Source organism: Montipora capricornis, chromosome 8 (genome assembly GCF_036669925.1).
Source record: "Montipora capricornis isolate CH-2021 chromosome 8, ASM3666992v2, whole genome shotgun sequence".
Lineage (NCBI taxonomy): Eukaryota > Metazoa > Cnidaria > Anthozoa > Scleractinia > Acroporidae > Montipora > Montipora capricornis.
This window is the reverse complement of record NC_090890.1, coordinates 3,437,514-3,452,513: the sequence shown is the minus strand read 5'-3', so window position 1 is coordinate 3,452,513 and position 15,000 is coordinate 3,437,514. Positions and strand designations below refer to the sequence as shown.

Genomic DNA, 15,000 nt, shown 5'->3' with positions numbered 1-15,000 from the left:
AAGGGTATATTTTGTTTAAGGATCCACTAAAACGCCCTTCGCGTTACATGACTTTCGACGCCATTGCAGGCTAAGTTAATGATTCTACTGTGTCCACCAGAGAAATCTACGCAGTTCCACTACCCTCTCGATCCTAAGAAAAAACGAGCAGAAGGCCCTATGCAAAAAGACACCACTTACCAGGGGAGTGACAGGCAAGACTTTTACCGACACGGAAAAAAAGAAAAAAACGACGAGATCAACGCAGACCTCGACTGGTTTGCCATAGGGCAACCCAGTAATGATTTGGCCCAACATGGCGCTTCTGCCAGAAAGAGTGCCGTGAGTTCATGAGTCACGTTTCACCATAAGGGAAACGACCTGATAAGGTCAACGGTTTCAAAGGAAGCCGATTATACAGCATTAGAAAAACACTGAGCATCTTTAAGGCTTCCCAAAACTTTTCAAGGTGGCACCGTTTTGTCTCCATTTAAAGGTTCGCATCGCTGTTGGCTTTCTGCTCATGCGCCAAAAGATCGCAACAGACCAATCTCGTCACCAGAGTCCGCCTTTCTTTTGGTCAGTACTAAGAACATGGGTTCTGGCCACTTCCACAGCAGGAAGTCCGTAAATCACGGACTTCCGGCTCGTCTACGCACGCCCAGAAATTTGAAACAACAGTGGCTATCAACGGTTACAAAAATGGACCTTTAATACGACTGCATCGATGTACGAAAGGAGATCGACTGCATCGTTTCGGTAAAGATCACATCTCAGTTACAGGGAAAACTCCAAAAAAGTACACGGCTACTTTGTAGATTTCTCTCGCGCAAAGAGTTGATCCGGGGCCAGGGAAAAGTAAATCTTCGTGAACCACTGGAGTACAAGGGTATGTATTTTTTCAAAAGAATTTTTGTTTCAAAATGAGGACAGTAGATCTAATTAACATAATACAAAAGAATGCAAAGGTGATCGCCATGTTTGAAAGTGGTTTATTCAAGCCTACAATCCGCGACAAAATGTTTTGCCACATTTTCGGTTAGAAAACACGACACGCTTTTTTTTGTACCACAACAAATTCCACCTTCATCAACAAAAACCCCCTCCACGCCCGAGCAATGCTGTATAGCTCAAACTTCTCGGACACAACAACAAACCATTAACATTGATTGGGAAGGGGGGGAGGGGTGGGGGGAAAAGGGTGCGAGACCCCCAGTGTTGGTGGGCTATCTCTGTGAGAATTGTAAACCGCCATGAAATTGATGTGTTATATGCTGACTATTTAAACAATAGAGTGTTTCTGTCGAGGAACTATCGGCTGATAGTTGCCCCGCGGAAATTTGATGTTCTTAAAACAAATATGCTAGTTTTAAGAACATCAAATTTCCAAGGGGCAACTATCAGACCGATAGTTCCGAGACATAAACACTCTATTGTCTTTATTGTTCACTACTAAATTTTCTTCCGCGCTCCAGGTTAAAAATCATGTTGAATTATTTTCAACTTTAGTAGACGAAAGCCGTGTCAGCCAATGTAAAATTAGAATAAGAAAACAAACAAAAACCCTCTTAATACAATTTCGATTGTTTATTTTTCATAAGGCCGCTTGTTTACAGAGGTATTTTCAGCGGACGACTTCTATCCATCCGGGTATTTTCCTCGGACTGGTACTATGGGCTGATAGTGTCTCTCCGCGGACGAACACTATCACGTCACTTGATCAATTTAAACCAATAAGACTCGGAGAAAATTTAGTGGTGAACTATAATGAGCTGATAGATGCCCCTTGCAATCATAGAACACTTTTATGTGAAAACAGGCAGCCATATTGAAACCCCGAAGCGGAGATATGGTGGCAACGTCCCGAACGAATGGCCCTCTAAATTCCTATGCAAACGTCGTCTTTCGTTTCGTTTAAGAAACATAGGTGTGAGGCCCTTAAGAGCACCTAAACTAAGTGCTTCGTCTACTACCCTCTTTGAACTAGAATTAGTGCTATGAAACGAGAAAACTATACCATAGCTAAGTCAGATATATCCAGAAATGCATAAACTAGATGAACGCCGTTTTGCAAATAAGCGAAACAAAGTGTCACTTGCTCTTCTCCCCAACTTCAACATCACTCTTGCCTCGAAATACAGAAAACTAACGTCACAAAGTGTCGCCCCCAAATGCTGCTCCTCAAATGAGGATAAACTTCCGCTTTTACCGGCCCTGAACTAAAAATATCGCTAACGCTTACCCTAATTTTACTGTTAGAAATAGGTAACAATTGCTTAGACTTAACGGGATACTTCGTGTTGGAGATCAAAATTGGGCTTGAATCTAATTACTCGCACTTCTGAACATCGTGAACTACAATTAATGGCAAAAGTAGTTGGGATGCTAACGCCAGGATGGGCCTGAAAACCTCTCAGACGTCAGAAACTAAGCATAACCGTCAAAATTCCAATAAAAGCTTCAAAATAGAAGGCAATTTCAATCCCAATTAATGTTGCATGAAACAGAAAAGCAGAAGTCTGTTCACTATTGGCAACATTGTCTTAGGGCAAGGGGGCAATTATTCACACTCAGTAAGAAAACCAACTTCAAAGGGTGAGTGTCCCAAGAGATTTGCCACTGGTTGTAAGTCCCTGAGTGTTAGTCGGTCCAGCCCCCATGACCTCTCACCCTCGGAAAACCAGTGCTCAACCAAAATAGTTAAAAACTTCGTCTAAATAGTTAGCTAACGATCTGACTGTAGCATTAAACGAAATTTAGCAAAAGGTCTCGCGCAACTGGAATCCTGTCCCTTAGTGTTTGGAGTGTTTTTGTCCTCTACAACAGCAAACAAATGAGTCGTGTAGTAGCACAACGTTACAGTTGTAATAATCAAGCCAAAGAGCATGTGCTTTCGCCATTTCTTTCTCCAGACTTGCACGACTGCTATGTTCAAGTAAGACATTTGCAGCCACAAGGAGAACGTATTAAAAAAAAAATCAATGCTCAAGGCAATTCAGACACGAACAAAGAACTGGGCTGCGAAGTGCAAGTTCGAAGAGGAGTGGTCACTGTACATGAAATTGTAAAGCTGAATGAAGCCAACGGATGCTATCAGTGATGTCGACTCACCCAAAATCATCTGAATACTCATGTCGGCAGCAAAACGCATGCTCCGTGGTGTGCGAAATCGATCTGCATTCAGTGTGGTCCCTAAACCACATTGTTTAAGCTTCTTGTAAATAAGGTATCACAAATAATCGCGAATAACGATAGGTCAGTCTTTCCAATAGATCTATCGCTCCATGCGCGAAGCTGAGAAGTATAAAGAGACGAAGATTCGACAACTCGGCTTGCATGACGCGAAAAACTATGGCTGTCGCAATGTACAGCACAGCAAGCTACACATGCGCGTCTCGATTCTTTGTGCAGCGAGCCGTACGATCACCCAATCTCGACCCCAGAGCTCTTCCCTCGAGTGAGGGAGAGAAGAGCTCTGGGGAACCCTGAAACAAAGTGTCTTCTAATTGGTTTTCGTAAAGAACAATCAAAAGCGTCTCTAATTGGTGCATTAAGGTTAGCACGAGAAGTGCGCAGGCGCCGTAAAATTCAAAAAGCCAATATTTGGCTATAAGAACTCTACGGCGCATGTTTTCCAACGTAGAGTTTCCCAGAGCCTTGGGTCGATCCGAGGCTCTGGTGACGAGAATGTACGATCACCTTGGTGCAGCCGTGACAAGAGGCAACCCTCCATCAATTATAGCTCTGTACGTCTCTGTAGCCCCGCCATACAAAGGAATCAACAGATACACCAAAACGAAAGTTATCGGGATTCCAAAAGCAAACTGGGCCACCAGCATTGCAGAAACCTCAAGAGTTTTCTTAATTCGTCTACGTCTTCCATTGTGGCTTTGCTTTGCTATTTTTCTGCCGATGAGTACGCTATTCATTAATAAGATGACAACAAAAAGGCCGTTAGGAGGAAATGACATCCAAGACCTCTTGTAAATGTCGTACACTTGCAAGGAAAGCCGGTAACAAGAATCCAAAAAAGCGGCGAGGAGATTAAGAACCAACAGATTGAGCTCTTTGATCAAGGGCCATCCAAACAAGAACAGTACAACAAGGAAACTCCACAACTGAACAACGTATGCTTTAGAGGTAGCAGCTGTCACTATGATCGCCTGGGTACCTCTAGGGAGGGCTGTCCAGTTTGTGGACTGCATATCGAGGCAAACATCAACTGGATTAAAATCTAGAACTATTATTAAAATAGCTATGGATCCCAGAGCTATACCACCAACAATCTGAATGAAGAATGCGTTCTTCATGGCTTTCCAGAGCGACTGCCACCATGTTGTCGGTCGCGATTCCTTCCAAGCCATTTTGCTGTTGTCACCTTCAGGAGGGTCATATTCCTGAAAGACCAAATCAGTCTCACCGCCAAACTTCCTAAAATCCTCTAAAATATCTTGTTGTGGCAGTAATGGAGTTCCCTCGAGAACTCCTTTCCCTTGATACGATTGAATAACTCCAGCAGTAAACGTCTCGCTGATATAAAAAAGCAATCCCTCGATCGAGAATGGAGCTCCAGCCATTTATGTCCTGGATGACACACGGTTACTTTCGATGGAAAGTTCGTTTTCTGACACACATAGCTTCGCCGAAGGAAGTGAAACAGAAATCCACAGCTTACATCGTCACACTTGATAGATGCTTGCAAAAAGTAGCTTCCTTGACTATCGATCTCTCAGATTATTTACATCAATAAGCTGCGTAAGCGAAAACTAATTGTTATTAGTTGGCGTATTCAACAATTACCAAAGCGAGTGCGACAAGCCTGTAAGAATCATACTGCGTTTTGTAAACGAACACTGCTGTGGAATTCAGAAGGTGACTCGATTTCCATCCCCTATGCTGTCAGAAAACATACCTAACATATCTTTTGTCTGGAAAACACAAAGGGGGCATTAACGTCCAAATGTGTTGAGTGGTGTTCTAGCGAATTGTATTCTCTGAAGAAAATTTATCTTATCATGAAAGAGACCGCTTCTTGCTCAATATAAAGTATATTTGATTGCTGAACTAATTCAGCCTACTGCCACTGAATGATTGGCAGATACACACTTGCGTGTCAGTTGCTGAAATGTACTTAAAACAGATTTATTTTGGATTTGCTTTTCTGTTTTGGGAATAACTTCCGCTCCGGCTGTAAAAACATCAGTCACAAACACGTCTTTCTCTGGACTACTCGAATTCCATCAAGGAACCATCAGGGCGGACGGGCGTGACTTAATGTGGCTTTGCTCAATTGTGCACCGGACCTATATATATAAAAGTCATGTGGTTTTGCTACATCAGCCACGGCTGTATTGTTATGCAAGAACTGTGTTTGCTGCAAGAGATAAAAGCCATCAAATATCGAAGTCTGCATCTTCTTCCCTTTCCTGTATTTCTATTTACAAAAAGTGACTCAAGAACAAAGGTCATGACTAAGTTTTGTGATGACTCTGGAATTGCGCCTCAAAAAAAAAAGAAAATTCTGAGAAATGTTGTGACAGTGTTCTGAATTCACGGAAGCAATATTATTGACTTTTCCACTTGACAGATTTCTAGTTTTTTTTTTAGATTGAGTTGACTGATCACGACTATCTACCGTAAAGGTTTGCAAATCCTTCCACATGAGCATGTACTCACATTCACTTCAGGGTTCAAAATAATATCACCGCTTGTACTCCCAATTTGTAGGCTAGCCGGATGTCAATAATGAATGAGCGTGTACGCTCAATAGTCAACATGATTTGTTATATACCTAGACTTTTGCTCAACAAAACAAGGACTGTGATTGGTTGATTCTTTGTCACGTGGCCCTGCTCAAATTCAAATGTATCCCGACCAGAATACAATTCCGCAGTTGTTGCCCGCTCCGGATATTTTGCTGTATTGTCGCAGGAAAAGTCTAAATATATACCAAAGCACTTAATGTCTGGTCCCTCGGGAAACTAGTAAGTTTTGTAGTCCCTCCCTGTTCTATTGCCAGCATGCCGGAATTTTCCGGTTCCAACTTTCCCCGACCATAGCCAGTCGCTCGTTCCTAAATTGTTGAACCTCGTATTTTGTTGTTGAAGTGGATATCGATGTTTGATGTTGGTTTTGAGGTGATGTTGACTTACCTTTGATGTTGGTTAAGTGTTGGTTACTGTATTAGCCAATGAATTTGGACGAATTTTACTGTTGACCCAGTGAGAAAATGTTGAACTGCAGGTTGCTTGATGTTGGAAGCAATTTTGATTTCTTGAATTTTGCACCATTCCACCAGCCATGGTAAACGCAACACGATCTTTAACTCAAATGAAAGATTATTATCCTTCATTGTCAGTTTGCTCCAAATGAAGTATTATACTCCATTTAGATTACTCTGTCCCAGGACTTGTGGTAGCAGATAAAAAGAAGAAAAAAAAGTAAAAGCAGTCCCTCGACAGGATTTGCACCCGGAGCACCCACTTTGAAGGACCTGTTTTTATTCACTTAACCACTAAAGATCAACTAGCTGACAATTGTACCAATTATTTACCAACACTAATTAGTATATAAAAATTCATTGCTGAATAGTGGTTAAGTCTAGTGCTTGATTTTAAAATGGTTAGCTTCCTCTTGAGGTTTGGTAACCGACATTTTCTCCGGTTTAAACTTGTTTCTTATCGGGTGATAATACACGTTTCCAGCGGCATTTGGAAGGGAAAAAATTGACACATTAAAAAAAATAATATTCTGGCAGTTATCGATGTGGTAGTCTAGTGGTTAAGTGAAGGAGATAATTATTAATCAAACGCTCCCAGGTTCGAGTCCCGCGAGTCCAGATATTGGGCTTTGGCTTTCAAAAAAATATCGGCATTACCCATGGCCCCTATCAAGCTTTCAGTGTCCAAAATGAACGATAACAGTTCATTTGCAGCAAATTGACAATTAAGAATAATCCTTCAACTGAGGAAGAGACAGAGTCGGTAAACGGTATGAGCTTCAGTTAATATTCAACGACTATAGTGGTTTTCACGTTACGTCATCGCCGTAGTGTTCGTGGACGAGAAAGAAATATCTCTCATTAGCTCCTTTTGTTCGTCCACCAGCAATACACCGTATTCGTATTCTCATTATTGGACTGGAACTAGCTTGCAATAGAGTCTAATGCGGGGAAATCTTTTCAAATGCAAAGACCTTTTAATATATTCCCCCGCATTAGCCCCCATTGCAAGCTACAATTGTAGTTCCAGTCCAATACTAAGGATACGAATATGATCTATTGCACATTATATAATAACCCAAGTTATTCACGGATTTTGATTGGTTCTTGCCTATGATCTATTAGAGGACAGACGCACGATTGACGTCACCATCAGATTTTATGCGAATAAAGTTTAATTCTTTATTATATAAAACAAATAGATTCCATGTTGCCGTGGGTCTGTTCAGTAATAGATCACAGAAGACGTCAAAATGTGGTAAGAACATCAGTGACACACTCGTGTGCCACTTTTTTGTTCTTACCACATTTTGACGTCATCTGTGATCTATTACTTAACAGACGCACGGCAACATGGAATCTATTTCTTAATTGCAACATAGTTATCTGTGTCTCTAGAGAATAGTTGCAAACCACATACCGTCTAGGGAAAAGAAAAATAGCCAAAATGAAATAGTATTGTTTTTCAAGAGCGTGAACTTTCCATTAATTTCCCACATCTTAGCCGTTCCATAACTGCCGTGACAAGCTTATTCCACATGACTGACTTTTGTAAACCAAATATTTTAAAAGAAAAATGGGTAAATAAATGACAACTAAGCTCCCATGGTGGCTGAGAAGACTGTAAAATTCCCTCGAACGGCGGTAACGGCACCATAATTAACGGAAGCGAGGACATAAATACAAGGAATGAGACTAAAATTCCATTACGTATAGCAATACACTTGATCAACTCAGGGAAAAGTCAAGACAGGTGACATGCACCTATGGGCTTGATTTCAGGTATGTGTCTAAAATGACAAAATATGGAAGGAGCAGCTGAGATGAAAGTCAAGTCGGCAGAGCCGACGCTTGCCTTCAAGCCCAGTGTCGTCGTCAAAATACTGGGAGCACTACATGAAAACGGAAAGAATGTGAAGAATCAAACGATTAAAAATTGTGCTTTGTTGTCTGTGCGCAACATACATGTTGTGCATTATCACGTTGTCTGTTCCACGCACGATGGTGTGTAACACTCACTAAAAGTGATTACTCGCTTGAATAATTTCAAGAATAGTAAATAGTTGATATGGCCTCAGTCCTGTCGTCTTATCACTCACGATGTCGCGGAACATTTTGATTTCACAGAAACTGTAATGGGAGAGAACACAATTTTCGGATTCGTTTGTTTAAAGTGTTTGGTTATAAAGTAGCTCCGCATATGCAAACAACGTGATTGTGTGCCACAAGGCAAGTCTTTCGCACTGCTGTTAAAGTTTCTGTCGAAAACAAACCGCGGCAATTCATACAAGGGCATCATCTGGTCTGTAAAAGCGTTTCAATCTAATTCACGGCAAGCTGTACTCAACCCAGAAGATATGTCTCCATCAAGGGTATTTTTCGTGCATGCATTGTTTGGTGCACTGGTACGCGGAACTATCGTCGTGCTTTGTGTTTTAGCAATGAGACAGGATGCTACAGAAGAACCTGATGGGGGATCCAAAAAGTCTCCCCAAGAACACGACGAGAGAGACTAACAAGCCTAAACGGTAAAAGACGTTAAGCAATTATTACCTTTACAAGAAAAGACTGCCTACTTCCAAAACCCCTTCAAAACGCGTAACGGGGATTTCTAGACTTCTAAAGTTTTTTTCATAAGAAGTAGCTGTCGAGGTGCATTGCAAATATACAAATTTAAAAACTCAGTTTGCGAAAATGATGGCAGAGTAATACAAAATTGTGGAACTGCAACGGAAAATACAATCATTTCGAGTGTCAGTCGGTACGGGGTATTCATCAATTGGTTGCATCAATGGACAGTAACAAGACAGCGCTTATCCAATGTAGTTTCCATCGAGTAATTTCTGGGACCGTGTTCTCCCTATTCGAGCAATAAACTCCCTATCTCCACAGACGTCTTTGCCCGTTTCAGATCTTGAAAATATTATACCGTTTCTCTTTCCGTTTCTCTTTTGTAAGCACGTGCGTGATAACTAAAAAAAATATACACCTGAAGTCTTAACCTGTATTTCTTTTGCTTTCTAGCAATGACGAATAACGGAGCAGTTTGATGTTTGGGAGAAGCAATACAGAAGATTCTTGACATACATAATCAATTGACTGTTTGACATGAACAATTTACTAACCTAAAATTTGGCTTTGTGCTCGTCTTTGAAGAAATGTACCAAATGAGCCATTTCAATGCCAAAATAACTGTCACGAAGGCTTCTGAACCAAACAGGATATAATAAATTTAAGGATATTGTGTATGACTTCGTCTCATTGTATTTCTTTCATTTTTTTAATTGCAATTGCGAACATGCACCGCCAGATTAGGAATCGAAAAACCACTCGACCCATGGTACTCTTGCAAGAAAAGACAAGGCCGATGAATGAGACTGAGATGTAGAAAAATCCTCGTCGAAGAAGAAACTTGAAAGCGAAAAAAAAACGACAGGCCGTTTTGATTATTTGATTAAATTTAGTTTCATTTTTATTTCACCACATACATAACACACGTAAAGAAAAAGAAAAAGAAATGTGCATCAGTTTCATTGGCTCATGATGGGAGCGAGTTAAATTAATGGCCTCTGGCGAGCTATGACTTTCTCTGATGGGCAGAAATATTTATTAGGGTCATACGGAATTTTTTAGGGTCATTTCGGAATTAAAATTCCGAACTAAACTATCGTTGGAGACACAAATCAATAAAATCTGTCAATCTTTTTTCTTTCATCTGCATAACATAAGGTGAATAAGGAAATTCCTGAACAATAAATCCTCTGCCACTCTGATCCATGCATTCATCACATGTCGTGTTGATTACTGTAAAAGTCTTTATTATGGTCTTCCAGCCTACCAGATAGCCAAATTACAAAGGATACAAAATATCGCTGCTAGAATTGTTTGTGAAGTCCCTCATCATTCGCATATTACGCTCTTTCTCGTCTCTTTACACTGACTTCCTAGAATAATCTACAAGATACTTACCATCACCTAATTCAAAGCCATCCACGGTCATGCACCAATTTACATCCGTCATCTTATCAGCATTATTTATAACTTAAGATCCAACAATGAACTACTCCGGCGTACACTCCACCATAGTTTCACACCTTTCAGAACCAGAGCTTTTCCCTCAGCTGCTCCAACATAGTGGAATTCGTTGCCATCAACATGGAACATACATAATTATGACACTTTTAAGAAACATTTGAAAACTTACTTCGTCTCGGTCCATAAACACTGAGTGCTTTCCAAAGGGCCACACCTTCACACCTGTGTTTAACAGAAACACCGTGAAGCTGTCGTAAAGTTGTATGCCCAGCGTCAAAAACATGATTGATGCTCACAACAAAAAATTAACCAACCCCAAAGAAGCTGTGCAGGGCGACAAGGCACACTGAAACCGTAGCAAAAAAGCTGAGTGTCCACTCGAGAACAAATGGGTATCATTTACCAGGCTACCGTGACATCGGAAGAGGGCAGTGAAACATACATAGGCCTAACGGACACTGAGTTTAAGTCCCGCTTTAGGAACCATAAGCAGTCCTTTAAAAAGCAGATGTACTCCAGCCAAACCGAGCTAAGTAAGTACGTGTGGGAGCTAAAATAGAAGAACATAGTTACAGCACCGTATCACTTTGAAGATAATTGACAAAGCGCATCCCTACCCGCCTATATCGAAGCAATGCAATTTATGTATACTTGAGTAGTACTATACACTAAAACAAGAGACAAAGCGACACAAAAGATCAGAACTCACGAGTAGCTGTAGACACGCTTCAACATTTTTGCTGAGAAATTTTTCACTGAAGAATGTTAGATGAGTATAACAATAGAACAAAAGAGTGGGAATTGCAAAGTAAGTTAAATTTGAATTTCAATGAATTGCGATGGATATATATATAGTGTAAATGTAATTCCGTTAGAAAACTCCCGAAGAGTGAGGGTACTTGTAGAATTTAAATAAACCGAATGGAAGACCAGCCGTTTCCCGTGATGTATATACTAAATGCAGGACTAATTTGTCGATTACGGAATGCAGTCTATTTACCTTTACTTATATATGTATATATATATGATTAACCAAGTGTGGGTGGCAATGTCAGAGACTTTTTTGAAGGCTTTTGTGTTTTTCAAATGTACTTACATGTGTAGCTGTATTGAGCTGCTTTACAGACATTCCAGACATGCCACAAAAATAAAAAGAAACATCTACACATACACTGTATAGAAGTAAAAAATATGCACCACTTTCCCTAGGGACCATTGTAAGTCCCAAAATAAAATAAAACCAATGCTTGTGCAAAATTTTGGAGGGCAAACAAAGAGTATTAGGCCCGTTTCAAACGTAGTCGTGCTACTGCCGTGCTGGAGCTGGTCATTTGTGGGTTTTAATGACAAATGACCAGCTCCCAATGTCAGTGGCTTCGTAGCTCAGTTGGTTAGAGGGTTAGGGTTAGGGTTAGGGTTAGGGTCACGGGTTCAAACCCCGTTGAAGTCCTAAATTTTTCAGGCTTCTTTACGCAATTGCGTCCACAACTGCAAGGATCATAGCTTTACTTGATTTCATATCCGCAGTTCAGGATATAATTCATTTCACATATCATTTCGTTCAATACTGTGAGGGGCATTTAAGTAACCGTCCCCTCTGTCGTTTAGTCTCGTTGGCCGTCTTAGAATGTACTACCGTTATCTTCTTCCTTCTTTTTCCCGAACTTCTGAGATACTCATTGTAAACTTTGTTGAGATTTTAGTTGATAATAAAGCGCTGATACAGTACATTCTCGTGAGACAGACAAATGGTTGGCGTTAAAATTCCGTTGCATTCTCCTGTGACAGACAAATGGCATTCAGTGGGAGAGGAGTAGCCAGTAGTTCTGTGCGCTTGTTTCGTGCTGGTTTGACCCCTCGCGAAGGTCGGCTCTCTGATTGGTGGATTCAAATTTTTAATGACATGCAAAGGTCTGTGATTGGTCAGTAGCAAAAGTAGCGACGTTCTAGGTCTCATCGTCGTTATCATTTAAAACATTAAAACAAGTCAAAAATAGCATTTTTACGAATTCAAAAGGGCTTAATGAAAAGAAGAGATTTAGCGACAAACGGGAACGTATGAGGCGGCCTGGTGCAGCCTCGTCCCCGTCCCGTCCGTTCAGGGTGGAATCGGATCTGTCTCTGGGCGGCTTTGTCGTTGTCTATCGGCACGAGAGGTCGAAGGGAGATTTCATTTGTTCCGTGACTCGCCAGAGTTTGTAAACTCTTCCGTCTTTCGTTTCTGTCCTTTCTGTTTCCACATTACCCTACATTGCCCTTAGCGAAAACAGAAAAATTTGACGTTTTGGGCCCAAGTTATGCCGAAGTTATTTGCGCTTTAATTGTTTTTGATGACCCTGCTCCAGATAAGTTTCTGACCCCTGGTTTCTTAATCAATGTAGAACAATAAAATGATTTGCATTATCCTGCTATGACTCGGGGCACACAATACAGCTGCATTTCCGTTAGATATATATGCATTAAATCAGGCTCCTTCCAAAACATGTCACCGATATTGGAGCTGTCAAGAAATCGGCTTCGCGCGTGACAAAGAAATTGTTTGTGCTAAACATTGGGCAAACAAAATATTAATTCGAACGTGGACAAAGGATGTGCAAGTATGTGCCTAACCTGTGTTTTATTCTGTCCTTGATATGAAGAAATCTTTCATACGAAAAAAAAAAAACGAGTTTGTTTTGGAATAATAAGAATAAAGCAGTGCAAAATATAAAGAACGTAGAGACTTATAAGAAGTAGTTGTAGATAAAATATGAGCGGGAAGTTTGTATGGGTGTTTGCAATGGCAACTAGGCCGAAATTAAGGAAGCGTACAATATCAGTCATAAAAGCCCTGGGGCACTCACCCCTCAAATGCACTTGATCATGCCTTATAAATAGGTTCAGCCGTCCTTTTAATTTTATGCTTCGTATTTAACTTGATTACTTCCAATCCAAGAACGCCGTAGACAAACCGGAAGTCATACTAGGGCATCTGTTCTGCAACGACGTTTCAATCTGATTTACAGCCATTTGTATTCAACCTAGAAGATATGTCTCCATCGAGGGTATTTTTCGTGCGTGCATTGTTTGCTGCCATGGTAAGAGGAACTATCGCCGTGCTGTGCGTTCTAGCAATGAGACAGGATGCCACCGAAGAACCTGAGGGGGGATCCAAAAAGTTTCCCCAAGAACACGATGAGAGAGACTGCTAAGCCTAAACGGTAAGAGATGTTTAGCAATGATTACTTTTACGAGAAAAGATTGCCTCCTGCCAAAACCGTACCCGTTCAAAACACGTAACGTTTCCTAGATTTCAATTTTTTTCCTTGCTTTCAAAATTACGGCCAGGTTTTTGAATTGGATCATTAAATTACGCTGTTTTATTTTAAGAACAACTAGTCCAGGTGCATTGCAAATATACAAATTTACAAACTCAGTTGTGAAAATGATTGCTTATGCATGATTAAATGTGCTGGCTAAGTCACAAAATTGTTGAACCGAGACGGAAAACGTAACACGACCATTTCGAGCAGTTGGTCTGCAGTTTTCAAAATTGGTTGCATTGTTTGTAAGTAAGTCAGAGAGTGATAGCTAAAAAACATATTGTACAACCAAAGTCCCACCCTGCACTTGCTTTGCTTTCTGGCAGTGACGAACAAAGGAGCAGTTTTGATGATTGATGTTGCACTCTTCACATTTGGAAGACGCATTTACAGAAGATTTTTGACACAAAACAGTTCACTGTTTCATGTGGCCACATTACTAAACTTAAATTTGGTTAACTCTCATTGATGAATTTTTTTAGTGTACGTTCATAAATGTAAAGGGCGAACAGCATAGTTTTAACATTTAAAGTATAGCCATTTGAATGCCAAAATACCTGTCACGAAGGGTTCTGTATCAAACAGAATAAAATAAAACTAAGGATATTGCGTTAAACTTTGTCTCGCTGTATTTCTTTAATTGCGCACATGTACCGCCAGGTTTGGAATCCAAACCACTTGAGCCATGGTACGATTTACAAGCCTGCTGAGTGAGATGTAGAAAACTCCTCAGCGAGAAAGAAACTTAGGGGTGAAAACGACCGGCCGTTCTGACAATTTGATCAAATTAAATTTCATTTTTATTTGGCCACATACAAATCACAAGTAAACTGAGAAATAAATGCGCGTTAATGGCCTATGACGCGCTATTTTGATGTCTTAATGATTATTGACTTTCTGTATTCACTTTTTTTTTACTATTTGTCATTCAATGTTTTTTTTTTTGGTATTTAAAAACACCGTCGTCTCTTCAATGCGAAACGCTAAGAAAAGGTTAGAGAATTCTAGTTCGTCATTTACTGGAAAATAAGCGCACTTGCTAGCTATAGCATGAACTCGAAATTCTTCATACTGCACCCTTAGGGGGCCAATATTCAGTTCCAGTACTTTGAATGGCGCAATGAATTAAATAGAAATCCACGTTTTTCCCTTGCCGAAATTTCCCTAGTTAATTAATTGACTTTGGTTTTAAAAACAATGGAATGGTTGATCGACCACGTTACGCGTGCCTGGGTGTGAGTGTTTGACTGTTTTCAAGTCTCTCCTATATAACTCAAGGGGGAGCCGGTCAGCGCAGAAAACCTTATGAACAATTTTTGTTCGTAAATACAGAGGCATTGCAATTTCAATCCAGGATTAAGAGAAACCTTTTCGAAAAACGTGAGACACCGGAAAAGTTAGTAAAACAATTTAACCACAATTTGTTTTTTCTCAGAACTTACAGTTGTAAATCTAACCTGATTG

The 15,000-nt window shown here is 40.4% G+C and overlaps 2 protein-coding genes and 1 pseudogene across 3 annotated transcripts in view; all 3 read right to left on the bottom strand.

Annotated features, from left to right (window-relative positions):
- Positions 1–15,000, bottom strand: part of LOC138059436 (adenylosuccinate lyase-like) — a 55,840-nt gene that overhangs the window by 5,458 nt on the left and 35,382 nt on the right. The window contains exon 13 of one of the 2 annotated variants that reach the window (XM_068905037.1): positions 10,404–10,456. The exons of the other annotated variant lie outside the window; for it this stretch is intronic. The gene's annotated coding sequence lies outside the window, so the exon portion shown is untranslated. Of the gene's footprint in view, positions 1–10,403; positions 10,457–15,000 lie in introns of those variants that run through there. 2 annotated transcript variants of the gene reach the window in all.
- On the bottom strand, positions 2,705–3,608 carry LOC138059523 (uncharacterized; annotated as a pseudogene).
- Positions 3,347–5,500, bottom strand: LOC138059361 (uncharacterized). The gene has a single exon (XM_068904950.1). It carries the CDS (start codon positions 4,554–4,556, stop codon positions 3,675–3,677), a length of 882 nt encoding a protein of 293 aa, XP_068761051.1. The 5' UTR covers positions 4,557–5,500; the 3' UTR covers positions 3,347–3,674.